This window comes from Lasiodiplodia theobromae (assembly GCF_012971845.1).
Source record: "Lasiodiplodia theobromae strain AM2As chromosome Unknown scaffold_31, whole genome shotgun sequence".
NCBI classification, from domain to species: Eukaryota; Fungi; Ascomycota; class Dothideomycetes; order Botryosphaeriales; family Botryosphaeriaceae; genus Lasiodiplodia; species Lasiodiplodia theobromae.
In genome coordinates, this window is record NW_023336510.1 from 519,030 (window position 1) to 531,257 (window position 12,228).

The 12,228-nt window shown below is 52.8% G+C and overlaps 5 protein-coding genes across 5 annotated transcripts; 3 read left to right on the forward strand and 2 right to left on the reverse strand.

The window, feature by feature from the left end:
- Positions 1 to 116: 116 nt before the first annotated feature.
- LTHEOB_9427 (MFS transporter) lies at positions 117 to 794 on the reverse strand (the record flags this gene model as incomplete). Its single annotated transcript, XM_035519014.1, has 1 exon — positions 117 to 794. The coding sequence occupies one exon, from the start codon at positions 792 to 794 to the stop codon at positions 117 to 119; it is 678 nt and encodes a 225-aa protein (XP_035369032.1).
- Positions 795 to 2,339: 1,545 nt separating this feature from the next.
- On the forward strand, positions 2,340 to 4,029 carry LTHEOB_9428 (MFS transporter; the record flags this gene model as incomplete). The annotated part of the gene is made up of 4 exons (XM_035519015.1): positions 2,340 to 2,909; positions 2,967 to 3,372; positions 3,421 to 3,625; positions 3,681 to 4,029. 4 exons carry the CDS (start codon positions 2,340 to 2,342, stop codon positions 4,027 to 4,029), a joined length of 1,530 nt encoding a protein of 509 aa, XP_035369033.1.
- A 1,232-nt stretch (positions 4,030 to 5,261) lies between these two features.
- Positions 5,262 to 6,542, forward strand: LTHEOB_9429 (uncharacterized protein; the record flags this gene model as incomplete). The annotated part of the gene is made up of 3 exons (XM_035519016.1): positions 5,262 to 5,450; positions 5,510 to 6,150; positions 6,209 to 6,542. 3 exons carry the CDS (start codon positions 5,262 to 5,264, stop codon positions 6,540 to 6,542), a joined length of 1,164 nt encoding a protein of 387 aa, XP_035369034.1.
- Positions 6,543 to 8,502: 1,960 nt separating this feature from the next.
- On the forward strand, positions 8,503 to 9,716 carry LTHEOB_9430 (uncharacterized protein; the record flags this gene model as incomplete). Its single annotated transcript, XM_035519018.1, has 4 exons — positions 8,503 to 8,733; positions 8,786 to 8,982; positions 9,109 to 9,317; positions 9,400 to 9,716. 4 exons carry the CDS (start codon positions 8,503 to 8,505, stop codon positions 9,714 to 9,716), a joined length of 954 nt encoding a protein of 317 aa, XP_035369035.1.
- Positions 9,717 to 11,256: 1,540 nt separating this feature from the next.
- LTHEOB_9431 (Glycosyl hydrolase family 3) lies at positions 11,257 to 12,068 on the reverse strand (the record flags this gene model as incomplete). The annotated part of the gene is made up of 3 exons (XM_035519019.1): positions 11,257 to 11,343; positions 11,503 to 11,898; positions 11,973 to 12,068. 3 exons carry the CDS (start codon positions 12,066 to 12,068, stop codon positions 11,257 to 11,259), a joined length of 579 nt encoding a protein of 192 aa, XP_035369036.1.
- Between the last annotated feature and the right edge of the window lie 160 nt (positions 12,069 to 12,228).

Below are 12,228 nucleotides of genomic sequence, written 5' to 3' on the forward strand. Positions count from 1 at the left end.
ATATCTCATTCCAGTAAACACCCTACCTACACCCGAACACCCTACCTACACCCGAACACCCTTCCCATTGCGCCACCCCAATTCCCACAATCGTTATCCAGCTCCCCCCTCAATCCTCAATCCTCCTCCACCACCCACCACAACACCCCCCAATTCACCACCGCCAGCCCCGCGATGCCCCAAAACGGCGCCCCCGCACATCCTTTCTCTTCCGCCCACCCCAGTGCCGCGCCCCCCAGCAACGGCCCCACCATGCGCGCCGCGCTGGAAATGCTCTGCGCCAGCCCGTGCACCGTCGCCAGCAGCTGCGGGTGCGGCGTGCAGTTGTTGACCAGCACCACCGTCGCGGGCCCCACGAAGGCGCGCGCGAGGACTTGCATACCGAGAGCCGTGATCAGGGCTACCCAGAGAAGGGCGCTAGAACCCGATGAGGGGGAGGATGACGATTGGGCGGCAATGAGTGTCAAGAATGGTAGTGTGGCGTAGATGAGGATGCTGGGCCAGAGGAAGAGGCGGTACGAGCGCAGCGTGCCGAGGCGCGCGCTGAGGGGCGGGTAGAGCAGGATTTGGATGGGCAGCCCGATGATGCCGATGGATGCCGTTGCGAGGCCGACGGCGTGCGGGGTGAGGCCGAGGCCGCCGGTGAAGAGGAGGGGGGAGGGGGAGGAGGAAGTCGAGGGCCGGGTGACGACGGGGCTGGAGAGGAGGAGGATGAGGAGCGTGTTGTAGGTTGAGGTGTGCAGGGCTTGGAGCCAGTGTTGGGAGAGGACCAGGACGATGTTGCGGGTTAGCATGGAGCGCAGGGATGGCTTGGGAGGGAGATCCGGTTTTTGATTGGGTTCGTGGTGGAGAACGTTACCGTGTTCTGGGTCCCTGGTTTCTGGTAGCTCTATTCCCTCGTCTGTAGGAAGCTGTGAATACTGGCCGCGGGGTGGGCTTTGGCTACCCCGGAATTGATTTTTGATGGATGCGGAAAGTCTCCGCCCCCAGTCTGTCCTGTTCTGAAGCAGTGGGTGTGTTTCCTTGAGTCCAAAAAGAACCACTAGAGCAGCCGTGAGAAGAAAGAAAGCATTGGCCAAGTTTGGAGGCGCGTAGGGAAAGCCATTTATCCAAGCTCCTTTGGCTGAAGTATCCGAAGAGGGGGCCAAGAAACCTCCCCAGATCGGACCTATGATGGCCCCAACGTTGAAGCACATAGGCAGGAGAAGGAAAGCTCTTGATTGGTATCTATAGTTCCGGGATTAACAAGTGTCTCAACCTTCAGCGGGGAGGATCAAATGCAACTCACTTTTTCTCCGCGACAATCTCCGAAACCATGGTTCTGAGTACACCCACATTCCCGTTTAATGCTCCGCTCAGGCTGCGGAAGAATAGCATCACCATGAACGTACGTGAGAAAGCAACGCCCGTGGCTGCAATACAAGATCCGCACAGCCCGATGAGTAACGCTCCCTTCCTTCCCACCCGGACCGTATCAGCAGCTCTTCCCCACATTACAGCTGTAACACACTGAGCCGCGGCGAATGCGGAGGTGAGGATGCCCATTTGATATGCTATGTCTCCCGCACTCAGGCTCGGGTCGAACCATTGGAGCTGATAATACACATACGCCATGAGCGATCGCTCACTGATTGGATCGGCCAGTCGAGCAATGGAAAGTATGGCGATCTGGCCTTTTCGTGGTAATGACATCCATGTTACAGGTTTATTGTCCTCTTCGTGGGGTTGCCTGCTCACATCAGTGTTTATTGAGCAGCGGCCTGGACTGTACGGCGGAACATCATCGCCAGCCGATTCTTCCCGAGACCGAGAATTTCCGCTACTGCAGAGTTCACTGGATATCGCCTCTTCATCCTTTCTGCCGGAAGGTAATGTGGAGGATGACATGCTGCGCGCTTGCCTGTCGGCAATTCGGCACAGCGAAAAGATGGCTGCGGGCAGAAGTCTCAAAACTATACTTGGACGACGAGCGCCGGCGCCTTATACGCGAGCGAACGAGGGCCACGAAAATTTCCCGCCAAGACCGGAGGTCTCATCTGATGCGGCAATTTTCGGCCATCGGCTCGTATCTGGTACAATTACCGGCCTTATCAATGACAAGAGCAACACTCGCCAAGATCCAAATGCTTATCTGATCATGCCAGTTTCGGCAATGCGTCCTTATCTGATGGTGTTTCCCGTCTTGGCAACAAAATGTCTGCTGCCCGCTATCGGCGTTAGTGTGAATCGTATGAGATCGCGCTAAGTCCGAGACGTCCTTAAGTATGTTCCTATCGTCTTTGTTCCGGTCTGAATCCTCGCGTCTGTAGGCCCAGCCGGAGAGATCGAGCAGAACAGCAATGGACGACGACAACAAAACACCGCAAGTGGAGGAGGCCAACGCCGAGTTGAATTCGGAGCAGAACGATGAGCCCGAAAGGGTAAATGTACCCCTGCAGTGGAGGCTGGCATCGGTCGTGCTCATCTCCCTCATTGGCTTCGGAGGCAATTGGAGCGCCGGCATCACAGGCGCGATGAAATCTACACTGAAGAAAGAGCTGCATATCAACAACAAGCAGTTCTCCCTGCTCGAGGCCAGCGAGGACTTCATCGTCACATCTCTTATTCTCTTCAGCGGCATCGTTACGGACAAGGTTGGTGGTGCGAGCGCCATCATCTACGGCAACGGAATCTATTCGCTTGGCTCGATTATCATTGCTGCGGCAGCTCAGATCCGGTCTTACAAGGTCATGATTGGTGGCAGGGTGATACTCACGTTTGGAGATGTCGCCACGCAAGTAGCGCAGTACAAGATGTTCTCGTCCTGGTTCCCACCGAACAACGGCTTTGGGTCCACGCTTGGGCTGCAGCTCGGGCTGGGTAAGATTGGATCCTTCGTGGGGAAGGCCACTGCCAATGTCATTGCCAAGGTTCGTATCTCCTGCGCCAAAATATGAGAGTGTAGGGTCTGATATACGGGAATTCAGAACACTGGAAATTTTGCGTGGACTTTCTGGGTCGCCGTCTTCATCAACCTTTTCACTAACCTCATGACCGGCGTCTTCTGGTGGTTCAACAAAGTCGCCACCAAGAAGTTCGTCGGCCGTTCCGACCCCGTCACGGGCGAGGAGCTCACCGAGAAGAACAAAAAGTTCGAGCTGCGGAAGATCATCGAGTTGCCCTGGCACTTCTGGGCGGTTCTTGCCTTCTCCCTGCTCGAGACCAGCACCGCCATCGTCTTCCTGCAGAACGCCACAGAGCTCGCTGAACAGCGCTTCGGGATTGACTCTGTAAAAGCCGGCTGGTACTCAGCCATGTCTCAGTACCTGGGTTTCTTCCTCGTTCCCTGCGTTGGGATTTTCATTGATCTCCTTGGAAACCGCATCACACTGAGTAAGTCGTCACATCCTGCAGACCGTGACAGCTGCTGACTCCAAAAAGTGGCCATCTGCGGCACCGGCGTCTTCATCTCCATGGCTCTCGTCTGCTGGTCCGGCACGACAGCCGGCAACGCGGCCGCCTTTGGCATCTACGCCTTCGCCTACTCTCTCGGCCCGACCACCATCATCGACTCGATCCGCACTTCCATGTGGCACCAGTCCGTCTTCGGATCCGCCTACGCCATCAAGATTGGGATGAACAATGCGTAAGTTGCAAGCTCCATTCCCACCATCAGCCCGTTATTGACCTGCAACTATCAGGATGAATATCATTGTCCGCATCGTCACTGGCGCCATCCAAGACGCCGACGACAACTCGTACGACCGCGTCGTCATCGTCTACGTCGCGCTGTCCATCGGCTCCGTCCTCGTCTGTCTCAGCCTGCTTCTGCTTTCGTTCCGCTTCGTCGATCTTCGCCAGCTGCAGTGGACGCGGAAGCAGCGCTTCGCCCGTAGCGAAGTGCTTTTGGAACGCAAGCGCAAGTTCTACGGCGAGGACAAGGAGCGGAATAAGAAAATCTCGCACGCGTGCTTCGGAGCGTTGCTGCTGTTGATCGTCGGCAGTTGGTGCGGGTATTTCTGGGGCGTGGCGACGGGAAATAATGACTAAGAATCCACGATACTCGTTCTTAAACCTCTTCTTGTACCCACTTAAGGAAAACCCTTCGACAGGTTTCCACCCTCTTTAGTGTTTGGATCCTTAGAGGCAGAGGCCCGCCGTTACAAATATGTAGAGTATTGTACGGGGACTTGATGATAAGAAAAAAACGAAGACTATAAGAAGTTTTGTCGAAAAACACCTTTAGAAGCGTAGATTGACTTATTGCCCGACAAACCTATCTTGTTGAAATTATACTGTCGGGTGTTGATTTTGTCCGTTTCAGGGGCTATCTGGGCCTATCGGGAAATGGAGTGGCTAGCGGCGATCGAATAGGACAGGTGACACAGATAGCAGCTTTACTGATTGGCGGCTAGGGAGCCACAGACTCGGCATATGGTCGGCTCGGTCAGCTTTCCATGTTTCATAAAGCGCAGATCAACCACACCGGATGCTCCTACCTTCCCAGCTCCATCAGTGTGAGCCCGGTAGCTCTATCGCGATCACTTGACATACCTTGCAGTCTGAATTCAATTGTGTATTTCACTCCTTCTATCCGCTTCGTTGCAACTTTCAATGACATCCGTGCCCAGCCTGCTCTGGCGGTCGCTTCGCATTTTCCAAATCTGGGCATCAGCGCATCCGCAACAAAGACAGCAGTGACGCCATTCTATACAGAGCGGGGGACTGATGGAAACATGAGCATCGCCGTTCTCAAGCCAAGGATGAAAGACGAGAAACATATTAACTAAACAGAATTACTCCCGCTTCTATTTGCCGATGCCAATGCACGGGCCAATACGGCTACTGTACCGCCTTCCTTCGCATTAGCTTCTCTACAAAGGTCTACCCCTTTGTGGTTGCTTACCGTTTTCATGAGCTGAAACTAACGCCACCTCTCGTGATGCGAATATGCTATGTGTGAGTAATCCAGGTTTGACTTATGGCGGGCTAAGGCGGAGCGGGTACGAGATAAACGTGACTTGTAGAGGATCATGTCTTATTGTAGCCATTCGGGCATGTGGTCCTATAACACACGTGGAGCCGATTATGCTCTTCTGTAGCTGGTCGGACTCGGAAGGGATAGGTGCCGTGGTGGAATGCTTTCCGCTCTCGGTGTTTTCCTTACATAAAGGCCGAAATACCCGAAATGCTTCAGACGTGTTGGCCACATCACAAATACTACTATGAACAAGTCGAGATGAATTCAGATCCTGCAATATTCCTGTCAAGAATCAGCAAAAATGTCAGTAAAACACGGACAGTACACCTTGGAACTCACCAACGGCTTACCGCCGGGATGTGATTCATGGGAGCAATATGAATCGAATCCTCGTCAACCACGACCAACTCCGACCCCCAAGCGTCCAGTTCCGCAGTGGCCTCCGCGTGAACAGCGAAAAGGTAAATGGATCCGGAAGTACTTGGACCAGGTAAGACGAGAGAATCAGAGCCCAATAGCAGCTTTATTCCACTAACGAATGCTGAACAGCTCGACCCCGAGACAGAGTATGACCAAATAATCAGGACGATAGCCTTCTTCGGGCCCTCCGCGTTTGCAGCCGCGGTCAGCTACACGGCCATCTTTGCAGTCCTCACTCAAGCGCCGTCCGGCGCCGCAGCCATCCACTTCGGCGGCAAAGTGATGCGGCGCGGCCACCAGCGCTTCTACGAGACGGAGCTGTACCAGCTCGAATGGGTCTACCACGGCAGTAGCTCGCCCGAGACGGCACAAAGCATCGGCAAAATCAACCGTCTCCACGCCGCCATCTGGAAGCACGTTCCGGGCTCGTACAGCGCGCCGTATGAGGGCCAGATGGCGCTCGTTGGCGCTGCATACTTTGAGGCGCTTGTGCGGAAGATTGTTGGCGCACGCAACGATGTCAATCCGAAGGTGAAGGCTGCCTGGCCTGAGTGGTGCGAGCGCGTCGCCAGCCACTTTGTGACCGAGCCGTCGGACGGCAGCCGATCGTACGGCATCAACTTTCCTCGGAATTGGGATGAGTTGGAAGCGTTCTTTTACTGGTTCGACGGGATTGCGTTTGAAGAACAGTCGACGCCGGAATTGTTGCAGAAGGGCCACGAGACTGCCGAGGCTTTCATCGACCAGTTTTGCGAGCTGTGGTTTCCAAGGTACGCACTTACCAGCGTTTGCTTGCCGCAGAGAGCAGTGGGGTAACAGAATTGACAGGTATTTCCGCTGGTTCGGGAGAGCATTGCTTCTCACATTTATCACTCCAAATTGTCGACGCCGGCAACGGCTGGGTGATCCAAACCCCGTCGTATCCGCCGCCATCAAGATCATCGTCAAAATTGTTTTTGATGTCAGCGACGAGTGGCTGCCTGATCCTGTGGATCCGCCTTTGCTACGTCTTCGTGAAGATTTGTTGAACGGGAAAGTCGGGAATGGTCGGCTCTATGACTTGGATAAAACGACGAAAGCCCATCGCACACAGCAAGACAAGATGCTAGCAGTAGCCTTCTTCTCCTTCTTCATTGTTCTTCCTTGTCTTCTCTATCTTTGAGGTCGGATGAAATAGCTATAACCTAATCAATACATCGGCGGGGAGTTCTGCTCTCATAGTGCTTGCGCCAATATTAGATCGGCTCTGGGTTTAGTTTGCTGACGACAATCGCTTCACTGCGAGAAGGCAGCCCGTTGAACACCGTAAATGACGCCCAGCTGCTGTCAGCTCAGACCTGTTCGGCGCGGCAGATCGACGGCAGGGTGCAAGGATAACAGCTGGATGCGCATGCAGCAACTTAGCGGGGATATCGCATTACACAGACACCGTGGCAACGCACGGGGTGGTCATTGGTGCGAAAATGGACAGACTGGGGTGCATACGGCGACTTTTTGCGGGATATATGGGGAACCGTAGCAGGGTGCCGCGCGTAATAAGCGTGGCTTGGATCAAGGAGAGCTAGAGGGCGAGGTCGGCCGTAGCCGAAGGCAGGTTTATTGCTGATCGCCGCAGGCAGCCGTGTAATGTGCATTTCCCCACATCAAGTATCTACCATATGGGACCTCGGCGCATGGTATAGGCGAGAAGGTGCGTGAGACGGCGACTTTTGTAGAATCTCCCAAGAATATGCATGCTGTTGAATTAGATTGAATACGGGCCGTCCTACATTAGCCTCGGCTCCACCCGCTGCCTGCAGTCCGGACCCCGCACACGTTCGTTGAGATGCATGCATGACACAATTTTATTAGCGGGGTTTCTACCAGCTGGGCTCTGGCCGCAACCAAGCTTTTCTCCCCCATCGTCATCTGAATTCGGAAGACACGGCTGAATCGGCACTTTCACACAACAACTCCACACATCTATCCGATCAATGCAGACTCGCTTCATGTATGAATCCGTAAGTGCCAAGTAACAAAGGTCACAATAATAGTGATCATTACCCGAAAAGGAAACATCCCGCGAAAACATCGAAATTCGTCTTCGTGTAGGTTACGTAGCACTGTGGAATGCTAAGCAGCACCATCTTCGTCTTGGAAGTGCGGGCTTCCTCAAGAACGATGACGCAATGGGGTTTGTTCCGAACCTGTAAACCAGGTCAACTAATGTATTATACCTGAAAGGGGCCAGTTTGCTTATAACATGTATACCCACTTCAGCTGATCGGGGAATGGCTGGGCAAAAGGAGGCTGGCTGATGTCGTTGCGTCAGACAAAGCCGAGCCCACAGCAGCGGGGCGTCATTTACGGTGTTCAATGGGCTGCCTTCCCGCAAGTGGCGCATGTAGTTGCCACGGCACCATGGTTGTCCATCACGGTGGAAAAACCGCCGCACTAAGAAATCCGCCGATATGGACACGCCATAGCCGCAAATGAGGATATCCTTGCATCCAATTAGCTCTGAGAATTGTTCAAGATGTAGCCAAGGCACAGGTCGTGCCACACAGAGCGGGGATTGATCGACCGGTCAGTAGAGTCTGATGATCAGAACCCGCATATGCATGCTCTCTGTCTTTTCAGAGGAGCATTGGCTACTCAAGATCTCAACAAATTTACTGAGACGCCAACTCAAATGCAACATCATTGGCGATCTTGCACCTGCGCAGTGACAAATTGTTTTGAGGAGGCTTGTTGCAGGGATGGATCTGGAAGCCAAGCTCACACCCCGCTGTCTCCCACAATCAAAACGCGTTTGAGCTAGCTTTCATACACTATCTGCGAGTCACAGTTGAATATGTGGTGCAGCGCTATTTTCGCTTTGTGGTGCTTCCAATTCTCACCGGTTTACGATGGATCGACGACGCGGTAAGACGATGGTTGCACGCAAGATGATGAAAGAACGCGTTCAGCTATGATGCCACCATTATGAAGCCTGGTCTGGAGCCAAGTCCGACATAGAGCAGCCGGGAGAGTTAAATAGTGGACTCTTTCCTCTGTTTTCAATCAGCATCCTCAACGACAAGACGAGCAGCGGAAACGACCAACACTTCAATCACCCGATAGGCCACCAGCGACCAAACACTATGACGACGTCCATTGTTGATACTGACTTGGCGCCGGTGACGACGAACGGCACGAACTTGTACCTCTACTACCAAGACGCCCAAGGCCAAATTGTCGAGACCTATTCGTCAGATGGCAAAAGCTGGCAGAAGAGCTCTGACCCAGTGGCTACGAACGCTCGATCCTCCCCGGCATCTCCCATCACCGCTTACTATGTTGAACATGACGCCAACTTTAGCAACAAGTCCACGGTAACCCCCTCAAGTTAGAACAAGAAGGTCCTAAATGCTAAACTGGGGTCAGATCCACGTGTTCTACTTTGACACAGCCAAAAAGCTCAACGATAGAGTCAAAGATGTGAGCAGTTCGACGTGGTCAGATGGGAAAGTGCCAGACGACGTCGCCACCACCCCAATGGAGGCGAGCCGCCTGACGAGTGGCTCTTTCAATTCCACCGAGGGTTGGAACCCAGACGGCTCTCAATGGGTGTATTTTCACCAGTGAGTACTTCTTATTGCCTAGCGATGACTGGGATTGCGTAAACAGCATCGGATCCTCTAGACCTGCACTTTTACAGCTTGTGACTTTTGTTTTAAGAAATAGCTTACTCATAGCCTGCACCACAGGTTCACGGGCAAATTCGAGCAGCTCACTGAGATCCGTCGCACTCCAAAGGACCCAGTCCACACTGAAGCTATCCTGCCGGAGAAGCCCAGTGACTCCTTGTCAGACTCAACACTGGCGGTCTCCCACTACGAGGGAGGAATCAACCTGTTCTTCCAGGACCATGACCGCAACGTCGCCTATTACGCGAACCGGAACAATAAATGGCAAGGTATCGTCTCACTAATTGTTCATTTTCCCCTCAAACATGTGAATACTCAAGAGTTTGAGGGCTCACTAACAGGAACATGTAGACAGTAAAATCGTAATTCCGGCCAAGGACGTCGAGATCGAGACCCCGATGGCCGCAGTGAGGAGCCCTGGGTCGAGCGGGACGCAGCGCCTGCTACTTGTTGATCAGGGCAGCCCCAGACAGATCCAGCACTACGCAGATGAAAAGCTGGTGGGTGCCGTGGAGCAGTACTACCCCGGAACGCGGCTTGGTGCAGTGTTGCTGGGGAGCAAAGTCGTGCTGTTCTACAAGCCAGTCAACCCAGCTGGCTCTATTCGCACGAAGGTCTACGATGGTGGAGATTGGAAGGATGGGGGCGAAGTGGTTCATGCTTCCTGAGAGCAAGGGGATGGCAGTGAGGCCTCTGTGTCTCGAATGAAGGAATATTGATTGAACGACGAAGGCTCCAGATTGGGAACGGACATCTCATCATTTCCGGGTTTTAGTCCTTCTTTAATAATAGCAATACAACACTCATTATGCTTCTTCCTTCGATTTCTCCGCAGCATTACACAGCTTCTAGTCCTGGCGTACGCAAAAAGAGGGAAACAACCATGACCTCTTCCATTGGCACTATGCCCCACTCTACAGCTACCCAAACCAGAGCGATGAGGTCGGGGAACTGCAGCCGATGGCTAGCACTAAGAATCGCAGGGCTCTAGAACATTGCGTAACTTCGCCCTAGCTCTGCCTTAGAAAAATGACATATGTGGGTAGTTGAAGCTATCGTCCGGACGAGAATGTCGAATTAAAAACTCAACATAAATGTTCGGACGATAGCTTCAGCTACCCACATATGTCATTTTTCTTAAATTCACGCTGGCTGTCAGCTGTGAGAGGGGACTGTAGAGACGTGCCACGCGGCGGGTGTTTGGCGGATGTCCAACACCGTCAGAGTTGCACACCAGGCCGTAGTATACCGCAGGAAGCTGTAGCAGATGACAGAATCCATTATAATATCTTACACTGTCTACTTTACTCGACATGTCCATCGTTGATGTGGTCCAATGCATTCTTAGACTCGAACGCACAACCACTGAACGGGCACTTGTCCTGATGAGCCTGGTTACGTCCCCGCAGCTGGTTCGTCCTGTTTGACAAGTCCTGCTTGCTGACCCTTTGCGTCAGCTTTCATGGCGGCAAAAGATTACACTGCAGATACCAAGTTCAACGCACCGCTTCCTTTCCCAGTTCCTGTGGGGGCTCTCAAAGACCAGACAGGCGAGTCCGACACAATCGGAGTTGCTACACAGGTGCGATACATGCAGCTCGCCGCAAATATGCCTTGCTCCCGTTTCCTTGTCCACCAGTTCGGTCGTGATGTACAGCCAATGCACTTTTTGTATTCTGAAAGGCGCCTATCCGTTTCTTGAAGCAGACCATGCCACGGACATATTAGTCTGTATACCCTTCTTAGTACCCGTCAGACTAGAGCTGATGCATCCGAGAAAAGGCGATCCAGTCAAGTCGTTGGTGTCATGTATCGACCTGGCCCACGGTAGAAGCGTTGGGTGGTACCTCCAAGCCCTCACGCGCTCTATTGCCCAGTACTCATCGTCCTCAAGAAAGAACATTGAGACACGTGTACACCACCTGTTGGTGATGATGTTGTTGTTGTTTCCCCCGTTGTTGTTGCCTTTGTTTGCTGCTCGGCAGACTGCCTCGCGGGAACGACGGTTGTGGGCGCGGGCGCGGGCGATGTCCTTCTTATGAAAAAAATTGGGCTTCGCAGGTCAAGCTGCGCGGCTTTCGCATTAATCTTGACGACGTAGTACACAGATATCAAGCACAGAAATAGTAGCGAGTATTTTATTTATATCTGTAGAGAAGTCAAGAAAAGGTGCACCACTACATTCGCACGGTAAGAATATCCGGCTGCTTATTGCTGGTTGGCCTTGCTGAAGGTTTTAGCCGCATTTTCGACTGGACAGAGGTTGTTCGTGTTGAAATTTCCGAACGCCTTCTGCTGGTGAGTTGACATGAGGTTGGAAATAGCCTTATTTGAACATACATGGGTACTTGAAGTCATCGCCCGGACTAAAATGTATAATTATTAATTCGACATTTACATCCGGACACCAGCTTCAACTCCCCATGGCTGAGCGCAGAGGATTTTTGCACTTACATAGGTCGTAGCGTGGGCTTGAGAATCCAGGGCCTTCATCTGGTTTTTCAGCAGACGCTCTGAGAAATCCTTGTACTGGAATTCCATGAGAGAAGACGAGAAGGAGAAGGGCCCGCGAGGCATGTTTGCCATCAATGGATCGGAGAACGTAAGTAGAGGGACCTGACTGTGAGAGCGTGGAAATGCCGTGGATTGGTCATCGTCGATGATCTGCCGAAACCAAAGTGAGAGGACCTCGGTGGGACGCTTGCTGTTGACGTAAAGTGAGAGCCGAAGCTCAAGGACGGGATCGTAGGGGCTTGTATCCCTGATGAATTGAAGAAGGTAATCAGACGCGCCACTATAAAGGAAGACAGCGTTAGGGCCACTGGCGGCTCTCAAGTTGGACTTCAGCCGCTATGAAGTGTTTGCCGCGTACTTGGGTGGTCTGCTTTCTGGTTGGCAGGTGAGGTGAGGGGGAAATGGCTTACGATCGATGTCGGCGGTATCTTGCCTCCACCATAATTCTTCAGGCCTGCGAAGTTGGCCCAAAGATCCCAGCGTTGGAACAGTTGAGCAGAAGCCATGGTGAGGAGCAGAGCGGACGGGGCGGGTGTTATAGATATGAATGAATATGCAGAATTGTGACACGATGTCTTGAAAACGAATCGCTATCCCCTGTAGCTATGAACTCTAAGTGCTATTTATACGTAAATGAATGTCATGTCGGGCTGGTGAACTTAGGCC